Below are 15,989 nucleotides of genomic sequence, written 5' to 3' on the forward strand. Positions count from 1 at the left end.
TGCAGAGCCATGTTACCTCACTCTGTGTGAGAGCCAAAGTCCTTCTTGTGCCGGAGGAGGCTGTCCCTCATCCGTCTCTCACTGGTCCCCCCGCCATGTCTTCCCTCAATCAGGCAGCTCCCCCATACTGGCCTTTTTGATTCTCAAACACCCTGTGCTTATCCCCTCGGAGGGCTTGGGGCCGCTGTGCCCTCTGCTCACAGTGCTGGTCCCTCTGTCTAGAAGACTTCCTTCCTTCATTCCTTCAGGTCTTTCCTCGAATGTCACCTGCTCAAGAGAGACCTTCCAGGCCACCCTGTCCAACAGCTCAGGGTCCCTCTTCCCCGCAAACACTTCCTATCCCCATTCTACCCTGGACGTTTCTCCTTCGTGATCACCACTCTTCATCATTTGCTACACTTGACCTTCTCCTCCATCTTTTCCTTGTCGATAATCTTATCTCCAACTCTAGAGATAATTTTCTGGAACACGGTCTGGTATATTGTGGATGCCCAATACATGTCTTTGAATGAATGTAAGAAATATTTCAAGATAAGGTTCAAGTGCAAGGAACATTGTTGAAATAAGTATGGAACGTGATGAGGCGCCTCTTTTGAGAAACATTATTCATTTATTTGGATTTGGAAATTCTGCAACATTTATTTTAAAGCCATCCATCTAACTATTTTCTATTATTTAATCAGAGCTAATACTGCTTAAGTGGGTAATAACTATGTAGGTAAAAAAAATAGAAATTACATAATAAGTTAGTGCAACTGCTATTCTTGGGTAACCCAGAAACTCTGTATGTTTGTAGAAAAACCAGGCACATCACTTTATCATTTGTTTTAGACTCATTACTTTATAGTTACACCCCATAAATTAAAGTGCTCTACTGAATATAAGCATGGACTTAAATTGCAGTAGAGGCCACATGTGTTATTGGTAGCCAGGAAATAGGAAATTGGAAGTTTGTTCCCCAAGTAACGGTGTGTTAGTGTCAAGTCAGAGAGGAATTGGAAAGGAAGATCAAATAAGAAAATCAGAGGATATGACCCCTAAAAGCTTGAAGTCTTGTTGGGGACACTGGTTCCCCTCGTGATAAGAAACAACTAGAATTATCAAAACGCATACCAGTCTGTGTAGTTCAGCCTGGGGGACTGACCTGATTACTGAATCTGACTTAGTTTCCCTTCATCTTCTATCACTGTTGTACCGCACCCCTCTCATTCCTTGCCTGGGATGATGTGACTTTTATCCAGTCGAATCTTTTTCTCTGCTGTGTGATTTATACATGATGGTGTTATACACTGAACGGAACTGTAGCATCCAAGAGGCTTCTGTTCACACAAAGAACTCCTTCATCCATCCACCTGGAGAAATGAATTTACTTGTTTACACATGTGCAGTCAGCACAAAGGCCCATCTGTAGAAAAAGAAAAAAAAGGAAGGAAACAATAGAGGATTATAAGGTGTTTTCATCTCAGAGGAGAGGTTTTCCTGTGTGTGTGTGTGTGTGTGTGTGTGTGTGTGTGTGTGTGTGTCTTGAAGACATATCTGGTTATATTGTCATCAAGCTCTCTATATGCCATACTTTATCTTAATTGCACATAGATAGGTGTCATAGAGGAACTGTGTACCATAAAGAGAAAGAGTTAATACAGTGACATAATAAAGAAGCTATCTGAGCTCCAGAAAGACAGTATTTTGTGGGTCTTTCTTTTGAAGCTGGTGTGCATTCTATGGGAGTCTACTCTGCAGGCTCTCGCAAAGCTCTTGTGAAGTATCCATTACTTACGACCTCTCAGAGGGATGCAATTACAAAAGAGCCATGGCAATTACAGGACATGGCGACGGGACAAGCAAGATAAGTCCCAGGTCTGCTCAGCTACTTCTGAAGGATAATCAGGCAGTGTGTCAGCTTGTTCTGCAGCCCCAAGGTGACCCTGCATTGTTCAAAGAGGTTGCCATTAAAGAAGAACACAGGGCTGCATTTATGCCCCAGTGGAAGGAAAGCCATTTCCCCCAGGTTTGATTCCCTGTAAAGCCCCATTTTCTAGTACTTGGAAATTCTCTTTCTTGTTTGTTTCTCCCTTACCTTCATTCCGCAATGAAATATAGTAACTATTAGGTTGGTGCAAAAGTAATTGCGGTTTTTGCAATTATTTTTAACCTTTTAAACTGCAGTTACTTCTGCACCAACCTAATAGAAAGGGTAAAATACAGAATAAAATTACTTACACTATCTGATGATTCTTTTTGTTCTCCTTGCTGTGTGTGTGTGTGTGTGTGTGTGTGTGTGTGTGTGTGTGTGTGTAAAATTCCAAGAAGTAGTTTCTGTCTATCACTCTGAAAAACTGACTGTTCAGGGGCTTGTCACTTGATCATGTGTTTCTTTCTACTGAAGTCTTCTAGCCAATCAGGATTTACCAAGCAGGGGCTGTGCAAATAGCAGTAGAAAAGTCTCTGGGAGACTAAGGAAGAGTCAGAACATTCTCTGAGAACTTCACGGTGGCATCGAACATTTAGAACATACTCTCCCCAATATAACGTGTGAACACCGAGTCATATAGGTTGCATTGTGTCTCCTCAAAAAGGGCACATCGAAGGCTCGATCCCCAATACCTCAGAACGCAACCTTCTTTGAACGTAGGGTAGTTGCAGGTGTAACTAGTTACGTTAAAAGGAGGCCATACTGAAGTAGGGTAGGCTCCTCATCCTCTATGACCAGTGTCCTCATAAGATGGCCATGTGAAGACAGAGATGCTCGGGGAGGATGCTGTGTGAAGACAAAAGAGGCAGAGACTGAAGTTGTGCTGCTGGAGGCTGAGGAATACCCAAGGTTGCCCGCAAATCACCAGGTGCTAGAAGAAGCGGCAGAAGCCTGCTCCCCGGAGGTATCGGAGGGAGCGTGGCCCAGCCAACACCTTCATTTCTGGCTTCTGGTCTCCACAACTCCGAGAGAGTGAGTTTCAATTGTTTTAAGCCACCCAGCATGGGCTGCTTTGTTAAGGCAGCCCTGGGAGCTAATACGCCCATCAGGCAAAATCTCCATCAATTCAAGCCTAGAGAACTTAGAAAGGATCAGAGGACCCTGAAGAGAAAAGAGGATGCTTGTGTTGGTTCTCTTTCTAATGACCCAGCACCTCTCTATACCTGGACTGCTCTGTTTGTGCCTCACATCCTCGCCAGTTTTGGGTTGTTGATAATTATCTTTTTATCTTCTTCTTGCTCCTGGAAACCTTCCCTGATCTCACAAGGCTAGGCTAGACACCCAGCCTCGGTGAACTCAATTGTGCCCTGGGAAGACATTGTTTTAAATTTCTGTTGAGATGTCTGTATTCCTTTACTATAGAATTAACTCCTTTAAAACTCCTTTGCTGTGATGTTCAGCTATATCAGTGAATAGTTACATCCACTGACTGCGGCATTCGAGTTTATCCCATGTGCTCAAAAAACATTTCCCTCTACTGTGGAGTTCAAGTATATATATGCATAAAATAGTCAAAATACCAACTTTTGATTTTTTGTGGATTTTTGACACATTTTGAAACCAAAACTTGAAATAAATTAACACAGTGAAAGGGTTAAGAACAGGGCCCATGTGAGTGTCCTGGGATATATGGGGATGCCTTGTTCACCACTGGGGCTTAATATTTGTTGGACTACACTGGAGGCAGTGAGCTATAAACTAAATTCCAACACATGAATAAATGAGGACTCCGGTGCCTATAAGACGCTCAGCAATTCTTCAGTGAATGAATGACGACTAAAGAAATGAACTGATCGTATTAAATATTTTAGTACATGTAGGGTTTTGTTGTTGTTGTTGTTGTTGTTTTGTCTTGAGGGCAAAAGCCTCCTTCACAGTCGATGAAAGGGTTTCAGAGTCTGAACGTTGCAGTGGTATGTGGGAGAACCAGTTGTTTCTCCTGTGGATAAGCCAAGACATACCTTCATGAGTGTGCTCCGTTTGTCGGCCTGAGAGCACATGGTAGCATTATCAAGATTCCAACTCAGAGTCAGACTCCTCCAAAATGAAATTGATGAATATGTATTCTTGAAGGTGCTAGTGTCGGCTTCAGGGTTTGTGGAGGTTTAAATACGTGTGTTTCCCTCTGTCTTTGAGGAGCTTCCTATCCCATTGGAAGAAACCGACATTTACATTTGTACACACACACACACACGGGGTGACCCTTGATCCCACTGTGTGCAAAGAGCTAACCGCTCAGCATACCCAGTAATCGCTTGGGGAACCAGGACAAGAACACTGACTTTAGAGTGAAAGTGACAATTTATTGAAAGGCTGGACTGAAGAAGTAAGAATAGAAAGTCTTGTTTTCGGTGTGTCTTGTTTTGAGGTAAAAATCAGAGGAGTGGGGAAGGCATTCTGATGGGGATCGTAGTCTAAACACACAGTTTGAGACATGTAATATATGTTTTAGGGATAGTATTTAGATTGGGCTTCCAGGAGGTGAGTCTAAGATGATAGGTTGGTGGCAAATTGTGTCTTAAATACTAATCTAAGAAATCTAGAGTTTATTCACCAGCCAGCAGAAGCCTCTGGAAGATTTTGACAAGGTAAGGAACATGATTATAATAATAACTCACATTTATTGAATACCAGGTAATGCGATAGGCACTTTGCCTGCTCTGTGTCATTTAATTCTCTAAAAAACATACAAGGTGGGTTTTATCAACCCTTTCATAAATAAGAAAATCACAGATCCAGGACGTGATAGTTTATGTTTGCCTGACTTCAAAGCCTATGAATCTTTTCACTATACTAATGATTTCAAATGCACTTGGCAAACTCTATGGGTCCTTCAAAGAAGCCTAAGGGACCACAGAGGAAATGAAATGGATTGTCAGTTGGCAAAGATGGGCAGCCCTCCTGGACTCAACGGGGCCTCACACCTCACGTACACTAGCAAAGTTCTATTTTCTTCCCTGCTATATACAGCATAACACAGAGCGTTGATTAAAGAAACAGGGCCAACCAGGAAAGAAGTACCTAAGGGTTCAACGACAGGTTATGCCTTTGGCTTTTGTTCTTTAATATTGTTACCATCAACTGGATGAAGACATTGGGTGCACAGTTGCTGGGTACCGTGTAGCTGGGAAGGATAGCTTGCTTGTTGAATAGCAAACTTCAGAGAGATTCCAAAAGGCTAAAAGTGAAGGTCAAATTAAGAAGTACAAAATTTGTAAAGATATATGTGTACTTTACACTTAGGTTCAAAAAATGAATTGCATAAACACAGACTGGAGCAACGGTTCTCACAGTGGTCCCTGGATCAGCAGCTTGTGCATCACTTAGGGATGCATTAGAAATGCAAATTCTCGGGCTCCTCCCTCCTACCCTCCCTCCCTCCCTCTCTTCTTCCTTTCTTTTTATTCCATGTCTTCCTAGAAAAGATTTGGAGTGAAAAATCTGACTTAGCATTTTGTGTAAGCCGGAGGTTTTTGTTTCATAAAAAGTTTACTATGATGTGGCTACTGCCAAAAACAAATAGTTTGCGTTAAAAATAGTGACCAGAACAAGAGAAGCAAGATCCCCTCTTTTCCACATGTGGCATATTCTTTGGATTCTCCATATTCTTCTAGACGGTATCTGGAGTTTGTGGAGAATTGATTTTAAAAGGGACAGTGAGTCGGGGCTTGACACGCATGGTAAAGCACCTCTAACTCTGTCCTGAAGGAAGCAGTTACGGAAGCCACTTCTTAGGCTTGGGGCTGACATAAAGAAGAAAGAGAATTTCCCATCTTATTCCTGGCAGCAAAGTACAATATTGGAAAGCCCTCTCCACTGGTATCGACAGGGCAAGATGTTAATCCAAGCTTTCCCTGTAGGGCTTTAATCACCCAGGTTAGTCCCTCAGGCTTCTTTTCCATCAGCTGTGGAAGGTAGATAATAAACGCCATGGTGTCCACCTCCCAGGGTTTTAGTGAAGACGAAAACACGTGACAGTGTTAAAAGATTCCCAAAACTACAATGACTGTATGGATATGAGGCAACAGTACTTTATTAACGAAGACTGGTTGATGGGAATTTTAAGTCCAAGATAAAGAAGAATTCCAACACACACGTTGTCTGTACACGGGATGGCCTTTCTCAGCTAGGGAGATCCCTGTCGTGAGACATCTTCAAAGACAGAGATGTTAGAGAACGAATTATATTGGTTTGGAGCAGATGACCCCTAAGCCTAATGCTAGTATTTTATGATACTGAAGTTAATGACTCAAGGTCAGGCAGATCTGAGAGAATGGTGCTCCTAACTAGCAGAGTGAATGTCTAATTAGGCATTTGTTAATCCCTGCAAGTCACCGCCAACATTTAAATACATTTGAATAGTAAATACATTAAAAACATTAAATGCATTTAAAGACAGTGACAAGATGGGCCCACACTAGTTAAGCTGGTGTCAATTTTTGTCTATAACTCTTGCTCTTTCCATAGAAGTCTGACTGAATTGGCCGCTTGGCTCTGCTGCAGGCCTGTTGAAGTCTGAATACGCAAAATAGGATGGAGTTTTCAAATGCTTTCTTATGACTCTGCAGTATCTCCTACTGTGTTTCCCGAAAATAAGACCTAGCCGGACCATCAACTCTAATGTGTCTTTTGGAGCAAAAATTAATATAAGACCTGGTCTTAATTCACTGTAATATAAGACCGGTTCTAATATAATATAATATAATATAATATAATATAATATAACCAGGTCTTTATGATATAATATAATATAATGCTGGGTTTTATATAATATAAGACTGGGTCTTATATTAATTTTTGTTCCAAAAGATGCATTAGAGCTGATTGTCTGGCTAGGTCTTATTTTCAGGGAAACACGGTAGGAGTGGAAGATGTCGCTCTTCATGTTTATGCCAAATCCTGGGTTGATTGACAGCATTATTCCTTTAAGACTAAGATTTCCTCTGGCTATAATTTTGCATCTAGACTTCTATTTCTTTTATTCAGTTTTTTTTGCCCCCAAACTATTGGGTAACATCAGTGATTTTCACCTCTATCCACTCCCTGATTGGCTGCTTTCCAGTGGCAGAGAGATGAATGGATCCTTTTGTGTAGGGAGTTTTGTAACTCACCAAAGAGCTTAGAGACTTGCCAGAGGTAATATGTGGGTATTTTGCATTATAGATAATGTGTATATATCAGTAATATAACGAAGGTAATATTGAAACACCTTTGTGGGTAGTAGCTAAATATAGAGAGCTAAATCTCATTTTCAATATTTTAGAAGCCCTCTTTTCTAATTCAGTTGTAGGAATGGTTGTTGGTCTATTATTTAAAGAAAAAGTTAAGGCAGAGGATTATAGAAATGAGAGAGAGAGAGAGAGAGAGAGAGAGAGAGAATGCAAACCTTAAATATTTTAACTTAAAAATATGTGTTTACATATGTACACACACACACACACACACACACACACACACACTCACACCATTTACATGCTGAGTTTTTAACAAAAGGCCAAGGATTTGTCTTTGTCCATGGCTCTACCTCCTGCCAAATCCTGTCATATGTTTTCCAAGAACCACACCATACTGCATCATCTGCAATTTCTATTTTTCAGTCTCTTTGAAGAAGAGGGAAATTTCAGCACAACTGCTGTGCAACCTGAGTGCACGATCCTTCTAGTTTTTTATCGTATTATTCTTATTGTTATTTTCTTTTTACAGCTGTCTATACCACATCTAAAATTAGAAAAACAATATTATAGTAAAATACCATAACATACAATTTACTTTTTAGCCATTTTTCTTAAGTGTACAATTCATTGGCATTAAGTACATGTACTATGTTGTACAACCATCACCACTATCCATTTCCAGGACTTTCAATTATGGCAAACAGAAATTCTGTACCTATTAAATAATTACTCCCCATTTACCCTGCCCCCAGCCCCTGCTAACCTTGTACTTTTTATCTCCATGAATTTATCTATTCTATGGACCGCAGAACAAATGGACAGCACTGGTTAATCTGGCCGGTTAAATGGAGGCCAGTTAAGAGAGTGTCCACTGTTCAACTAATTTATCTTTGTCATGATAAGATGTATAAAGGAATTTAAAAGCGACTGTGGCTCTCGAAAAAAACAACAACAACGACAACAGCTGCACATTCACGACTGTGAACACTCAATACACTTATTGTGGGGAGATTAGAGGAAGGCAGACAGCAAAGGCTAAAAGAGAATGGGAAATGGACCGATCTGGTCATGTTGTATAAACTCTTGAATTTAAGAAAGTACTAATTGGTAATAACAGCAAGTTGATTTTCTTCCCTTACAGTTTAATTTAGCGTGAGTGATAAATGGAAGGTAAACAGGACAGAAGGAGGTTGTGCTTATTCTTGGAAAGAAGATACCTTTTAAGTTAAGATTTGAGACTTTAAAATGTGATTACCGTTTTTCCCGACAATAAGATCTACCCGGACCATCAGCTCTAATGGGTCTTTTGGAACAAAAATTAATATAAGACCCGGTCTTATTTTACTATAATATAAGACCAGGTCTTTAATGTAATATAATATAATATGATATAATATAATGTAATACTGGTCTTATATTAATTTTTGCTCCAAAAGATGCATTAGAGCTGATTGTCCGTCTAGATCTTATTTTCAGGGAAACACGGTAGTAGATTTTTTAGGCAGGTCTGAAGCAGAGTCACGAAGCTGTGGGAAGAGTTCTTCTTCTGTAGCATCATTGATTCTTGTTAGCGACCCACGTGATTAAAGGTTTGAGAAACTGCCCCACTAAATACGGGCTAAAGGAACTGGGTTTATTTAGCTTAGAGAGAGAGAGCGCGAGCATGCTGAGGGGACTTAATAATAGTCTTCAAGAATATGAGGGATATTCTATGAGTGATGGAAAGCAGCTGTTTCCTGTTTCCACTGAAGACTGGATAAGAAAGAATGGAGTTAAATTGCAACAAGTGGGTTTAAGAACTCCTTGGCGAGAAAGTTCGAAACAGCAAACCCCCAAGACCAAAGGCACTTCTGTGTCTCAGAATTCTGTAGCTAGCTAGCTAGCTATCTTGGGTGGTTTAATTTGGCCTGCTCTTGAACTAGTAAAAAGATATTGAGGGCATTTTCACCCATGTGACGATATGAAATTGTCCTTTGTCAGAACCTACTAGTGTTTGTCCTGTGACTGAGGAAGCATTAATCTTTGAGATTTAAAAAAGAAAGAAGTTTCAGAATATGTTTGCTCCCCTTTGGTCTGCTTTCAAAGTAAGATCATCAAGATTTACTTATTCTGTGAGGTAAAGAATTTCCATAGATTTACAAGTGTGTTTTCTGTCCATTTGGCCAAGATAGTCATGATTTTTTAAAAATTCTGTGTCTCCACTGAAACTGCAAACATATTTTAAATATATATTATACATACACGTATATCTCATAGATAGATATCATAGGCTTTTGATATATCATTCTATATATATAGTACATAAATAGCATATCTACTTAAGTCAACAAAGAAAGCAATGCGTTGTTCTAGACAGTGTGTCTAAGTGTTAAGGATATGAAGATGAATAAGATTCATCTTCTTACTAATTAGGAATAAAGTGAACATATAAATAATTGTGAAATAATGCATAACTATAGGAGGTCAGCTAGGGGAAGAAATTTCACGATATGGTAGAAAAATGAGTTCTGGGTATATTAGTAGTTTTTAGACCATGAGGCTGATGGAAATGCCTGAAAATTTCTTCCCTGTTCTCCTACCATTGTTATCCTAGGTTAGGTTAATTATACGACTTATCCTGAATTGGATAACTGGTGTCTCATTTGCCCACCTGGGAGTGTTTTCCAGGTGAGGTTTGATTTCTAGAGGACTGGCTACTGTTAAGCGCTACCTTTAAAGTTATGAGTTCACGTCAGCATTTACTGTGTATGCATTCCACGTTTTGTATTTTCATCTTGTACCAACATTCATTATCATCGTATTAAAAATCTTCGCCTCTATCATTGAATTTTCTCTGTCATCTGGAAGGGAGTAAGGGTTCCAAGCCTGAGTCCCCCAACATTATGGCCTTCAAACTCCAGCACTGAAGTGGGAGAAGGAGGGGATTGCTTAGAATCCTCTCTACACTTGTTTCCTGTGAGGCCTTGGGCACATTACTTAACCTCCCTGAGCTTAGTTTTCTTCATCGACCTTACAGGAATATTTTGACGACTAAATTCAATGAAATAACACGTGCCCAGTCCAGAATCCAGTGTACCAGCTCTCACATCATGTTTATTCGCTTCCTTTAATTCACAAAGAGCATCACTTGCCTATTGGAAGAACCATGATTAGATTCTCTCCGCTTAGCGGGGTTTGTTGGACCTTAGGGGCAGGTCTGTAGACTAGGGTTCATCTAAAATTCACAAGGGCACCTCAAAGTCCAGCTGTATGAATTGCTTTCCTTTTCTAAACTGACTTAATCCAGGAAAAAACAAAGTTCTACTATAATGCCAAATATTCTAGGACACGGTTGTTGCCAAATGACCTGCAACAAATCATGTACACGTGGGAGAGAAGTTCATTTTAAAATAAATGGGAAGATTGTGCATTTTTGTTTTTCAAACTTTAAATGAGAGTAAATAAATCTAGATATTCCGATAGTCATTCAACAGACATTGATTCAATCAAGCACTGTGCTTTGAAAGGATATCAGATTGAAGACATGATCCCTGGGAAAGCTTATGAAGTTGTTGGAGAGACCAAACCCATATGTATGAAACGAGCACAGACGTGTGAGACCCAGTGTCAGGAAGGGCCGTATAATATGACGGCTAGAGCCCCAAAGCCCCGAGGAAAGGCAGGATATGGGTTTGGGTAGAGAGTTGATAAAGCTCTGGGAGACTTAGAATCTTGGTTTGACTGGTTCAGAAGACACGGCCATTTAAAGACAGACAGAACTTTTAAAAACTACCCCAAATATTCACTTCCTACAGAAACCCAAGCACGTACTGCAATTCTCTTTATTTATTTGAAATGAATGCATCCTTTTCAATCTCAGCATTCAGGATGATTTGCTTTTAGATTCTCACTACACATCGTGCCAGACTTCTCCTGCCCAAATCCATTGTTAGTCTGTGGGGTATGGAACATCTTTATAAATCATAACAAGTCACATCGAGAGTAAAAAATCCCAGCTAGAGACTTACCTCAAAATCGGAGGCATGCCTCATTTTTTAATGTCAGTGGATTTAGGAACCAGGGTTAAGACCCTTCTCTCTTTATTAGAAGGAGATTTATAATTCAGGGTCTACAGAGGTTGAGCACGGGTCCTCAGAACTGGACCCCTCCCCCATCCCAACTCCCCAGATTAAATAAGTGGGGAAGCAGAACAACAAAACCATTAAGTTAATAGCATAGAATTTATGGCTGCAATCTTGCAAAGCTTATGTCAGCAAAGTAAAATAATTACTGTCACTTTCTTTTAGACACTTGGCTTTATGGTTCCTGTCACCTTTATCATAACACACAGCTGATTTAGTAGCTCTATTTTTCATGGCAAATGGCCTGGTGTTATGTTTTTATGCATGTGGCCATGCTATTGAGAGGACAATACATGGATAGAGTAGAACGGGGCTAAATTTAGATAATGAGTCGGAATATAGTTCATGGTTTTGGGTTAGCTGCACTGTTCCGTGTGCCAACTGAGCTCTTCGCTTGCTCTTTCCTTCTCTAGATTCTTAAATCCAAAGATTTAACGTCTCCAACCCAGCGCTACATCGACAGCAAAGTCGTGAAGACCAGAGCGGAAGGGGAATGGCTCTCCTTTGACGTGACCGACGCTGTGCATGAATGGCTCCACCATAAAGGTTACAGCCACCCTCTCTTTTCCTCCCTACATGCTCAGTGACCCTAAGTTATTGCAAGTTGACTGCAGATTTAAGAGCATAGACACACATACAAATGACCTCCTTGACTTAATGTTTTCCAGACAGGAACCTGGGATTTAAAATAAGCTTACACTGCCCCTGCTGCACCTTTGTACCGTCTAATAATTACATCATCCCCAACAAAAGCGAAGAACTAGAAGCAAGATTTGCAGGTAATTGAAACTTGGTCCTGCGGGGGTGGGGGAGGGGAGGGCCTGTGTTGATGGTTTCGTGGGGGATGAAGTCAGGTTGCATGTGAAAATGGGATCGTTTGGGGAGGACTGGGGAGTTTCATTTATCTGGGCAAAGATATTGTTGGAGAAAGATATATGAAGGCAGAAAGTATGGGAAGAAAGGGATTGGTTTAAAGTGCTCGATGCCCAGTGATGATTTGGCAGTAACTCAACAAACCTCCAAACTATTAGAGAGTCAAGCCCTTTATAAGAATAAGCCAGCCAACTTTCCATCCATGCTAATATTACAGAAGAAGAAGATAGCATGCATTCAAGGAAATATATTGATAACCCCCCAAGCCAACTCCAGGAACCCATAACTTTATTTCACAGTAGAACGGGGTTCCCTTGCTCTGCAACCTCTTTCACTAAACTTCCATGTATGGGGACACTTCGCCTTTTATAGCCGGTGCCCGATATTTTGAATGTGTTCCTTATCAAACTTTTATGGTAGTTCATAAATGAAAGTTTTTAGTTTTTAGTTTCCCTGTGTTCTTGCTCACCTGTTAGTGAATTAGCCAAAAGTCAAGGAGAATGAGGAGACACCCAGGGTTCTAGTCCTTCACGAGTTAGATAACAAGTCATTGAATGATGGGAGTGAGAGCAGCTCTGCCCCATGTGCTGGAGAAGCATTGGCCCCACACCACCAGGTCCAGGAGTTGATTCTCCTGCCCTCACTAACACCGCCTTGGACCTCCATCCACTTGCGGAAGGCCAACAGTGGCCTTTGCTCATGGAAAAATACTCCCAGAGGTCGAGCGATTTATTTCAGTCTCTAACCTCGTCACGATTCTCTAGAGTGTGCAGATTAAATGCTTAAACTGGCAGTCTCTTGAGCGTGCTTTGGGGAGCTCGGGTTTCTAAATCTCAGATGGAATCAGGAAAGTGTTGAGGATGCCATAAAATAAATGAAAAAGCCCTTTCTTCCCAGCTTCCCAAAATAGCATTAGGTAAGGGTGACTTCTGTTTCACTTGAACCTAATTCACTGCAGTTTAGTGTAAGTCTCAGTTTATGTTCATTAGGAAAGTCTTTTGAGTTTAGTAGTCCTAAGAAGAGAGGGAACCAGCGGGTGACAAGGCGAGTTCTATTGCTGTGTGTTCAGTTGTGGAGGGGTTGAATACAGCCTAAACTGAGGCCTGACTAAAATTAACTGCCCGGATTGCCCTTGGACTAGAGGTCAAAGACTTCTTCTGTAGTGACTTTCATAACCAACAAGCCCTGCCTTGGACCCTGAACTGCCTTCTGACAAGAGCCCCATTTAGAAGTATTCCTTGTCACCTATTTGCCATATCTATTTCCGTGGGGGAATGACTATAGCCTGCTGCCTATAGATACTGCCATTTGCTCATCACTGCTGTTTGTGACGATAGACAAACGAGAGAAAAAAAATATGGCTGATTATCTCTGATGAAGGTGAAGCTAAATGTTTATTACCCAAATGCATTTTTTCAAGGTATTGATGGCACCTCTACATATACCAGTGGTGATCAGAAAACTATAAAGTCCACTAGGAAAAAAGCCAGTGGGAAGACCCCACATCTCCTGCTAATGTTGTTGCCCTCCTACAGACTTGAGTTACAGCAGTCCAGCCGGCGGAAGAAGCGTGCTTTGGATGCAGCCTATTGCTTTAGGTAAAGGACTTAAACACAAAACAGAGTCATTGCGTCTGGTAACTTCTTGTACTGCCTTTGCGCTTTTCTTTGACTACAAATTGGCTGGAAGTGCACTCAGTGTGTGGGGCCAGGTCTAGTACAGAGTAGCTACTGCATCTCATAGCATCTTTTTTCCGTGAGCTTAATATCGTTATTTGTGTTGTGTTCGTCATCTCTTTAGCAATGAATCAAATGTGAAGGCAGAAAACTAGCCCCCTGAAGTTTTCCCCCATTTCCCTCTGAAGCCCTTTGAGCTACCTGCTCCCCAGAGCAGATGAGGTTTACCTGAGGGGCCTCCCTGATTAGGGAGACTCACCATCTGTATGAGGCCTTCCTCACGGCAGAGTGCCCACGGCCATAGCTCTTTCGCAGTAACACAGGTGAGAGAGATGGAAGAAGGAGGCTATTTGTCATGTCTTCAGCTATAGAATAGGAGAGAAGTAAGGGTGACAAGAATTTATTTCCCATTGCCATGTGAGTTCAGGGAGGGAGAGTGGGACTGCTCTTCCACGGTTTCTCATCAAGCCTGCTAACAGGAAGCCTCTCTCTTTTTTTCGAGAGCTATGAGGCAGTGAGGGGTCCTCACTCATAAAGAGCTCAAAGTGTCAGAGTTCACAGGTACAATGGTGTTTTTTGGTTTGCCAGAGCCAGTGGTTACACGAAGCAAGGCTCCGTGATTCTTGATCTCTGGTTCCTTCCTAGATCAAGAAACGTGAGATGAAATAAAGGATTCATTTTCAGCCCAAAAAGCCTTAGAAGATGCTTTGAAAATAGCTGTTGTGTTTCATCATTTTGTATTTGAAAGGGCGGTAGAGGCTGGAGGGCAACACTGCACAGTGTTGGGGGAAAGAACTTGGTCTCTAGCAGCCACCTCTCTGCTTGTATCTAGTCATTCAAGGGAAAGCCTTGATTTTTCAGGTCACATACAGGGGGTGAAAAGGGAAAGTAGTCCAGTGAGTCACCATACACCCCCTCATGAAAGTCACTTAGATTGCAGTAAAACCATCAAAACCTGGCCGTGACATTTGCTTATAGATATTTGTTGAATAAATGAATGAGTCATTTTTCTGGTTTGGGATGAGGGGTGGGGGGGAAGTCAGCTTTAAAATCGCCACTGCTCTTCTTTTAACAGAAACGTGCAGGATAATTGCTGCCTACGTCCTCTGTACATTGATTTCAAGAGGGACCTTGGGTGGAAATGGATACACGAACCCAAAGGGTACAATGCTAACTTCTGTGCTGGGGCATGCCCGTACCTGTGGAGTTCGGACACTCAACACAGTAGGGTAAGCGTTTGGCTAACTCGTTTCTTCTATTCTTGGGTTGTCAATGTGTACTGCTGATAGTACAGTTGACCCTTGAACAATGCAGGGTGTTGGAAGCACTAACCCCCCTTGCCCTGACACTCAATCGAAAATCCACATGTAACTTTTGACTCCCTCAAAACTTAACTACAGTTTTTCACTCCATGTCTGTGGGGTAGTGATTCCAAGACCCTCCACAGATACCCAAATCCTCAGGTGCTCAAACCCCTTCTATGAAATGCTGCAGAACAAAGCCTATAGTCACTGATGGAAAATACTGCTTTTGATCGGCAGTTGGTTGAATCCAGGGATGGGAAAACAGAAGGCTGACTGTAGACATACTGAAAAAAAATTTGCATATAAGTGGACCCACACAGTTCAAATGCATGTTGTTTAAGGGTCAACTGTATTTCTAAATGAATTCTAGTTGGCCTGGTGCCCTTTTGTCATCACACATGATGGGTGCAGGAGAAATCCTTTTGAGTGATGAGGAAAAATGTAGGCTGTAGGTGGAATCAGAAAGTAACCCTGATCAGTTTGAACAGTAAGTCTTCCCTTCCCAATTAGATTACAAGCACCTTGAGAACCGTTTGGTTTATTTTTTGCTTTGTTCTATATGCTTAAGCGCTGGAAGCATAAATTGGTAGCTAGGAAAAACTTTTGGAGTCAATGTATCTCTTAGTGTCATGTACAGTGAAGATGTGCAGGGACCCAGGTCCCCATCTAGAAAAAAGGACCTGTTATCACCTACATTCAGGGACTATCATATTAGAGAGAACACTGAGGACGTCAGGAGGTGCTTTGTCCTAGTGAGTCAGGAGTGTGTGACAATTAGAAAATCATTTCACCTCGCTGAACCTCATTGTCTTATCAGTAAAAAGGAATGTCTCTGTTAAAAATTATCTTTACAATAAATAATGCCCAAC

The 15,989-nt window shown here is 41.3% G+C and overlaps 1 protein-coding gene across 3 annotated transcripts in view; it reads left to right on the top strand.

The window, feature by feature from the left end:
• Window positions 1-15,989, top strand: part of TGFB2 (transforming growth factor beta 2) — a 77,298-nt gene that overhangs the window by 56,970 nt on the left and 4,339 nt on the right. For 2 of the 3 annotated variants that reach the window (XM_033099564.1, XM_033099565.1), the window contains 4 exons: window positions 11,681-11,813; window positions 11,936-12,046; window positions 13,561-13,738; window positions 14,892-15,045. In XM_033099564.1, the coding sequence (XP_032955455.1) occupies window positions 11,681-11,813; window positions 11,936-12,046; window positions 13,561-13,738; window positions 14,892-15,045 (576 nt within the window). The remainder of the gene's footprint in view (window positions 1-11,680; window positions 11,814-11,935; window positions 12,047-13,560; window positions 13,739-14,891; window positions 15,046-15,989) is intronic. The other variant, XM_033099566.1, reaches the window with a different exon arrangement.

The sequence above is a fragment of the Rhinolophus ferrumequinum genome, chromosome 27 (assembly GCF_004115265.2).
Source record: "Rhinolophus ferrumequinum isolate MPI-CBG mRhiFer1 chromosome 27, mRhiFer1_v1.p, whole genome shotgun sequence".
In the NCBI taxonomy this organism is placed as follows: domain Eukaryota; kingdom Metazoa; phylum Chordata; class Mammalia; order Chiroptera; family Rhinolophidae; genus Rhinolophus; species Rhinolophus ferrumequinum.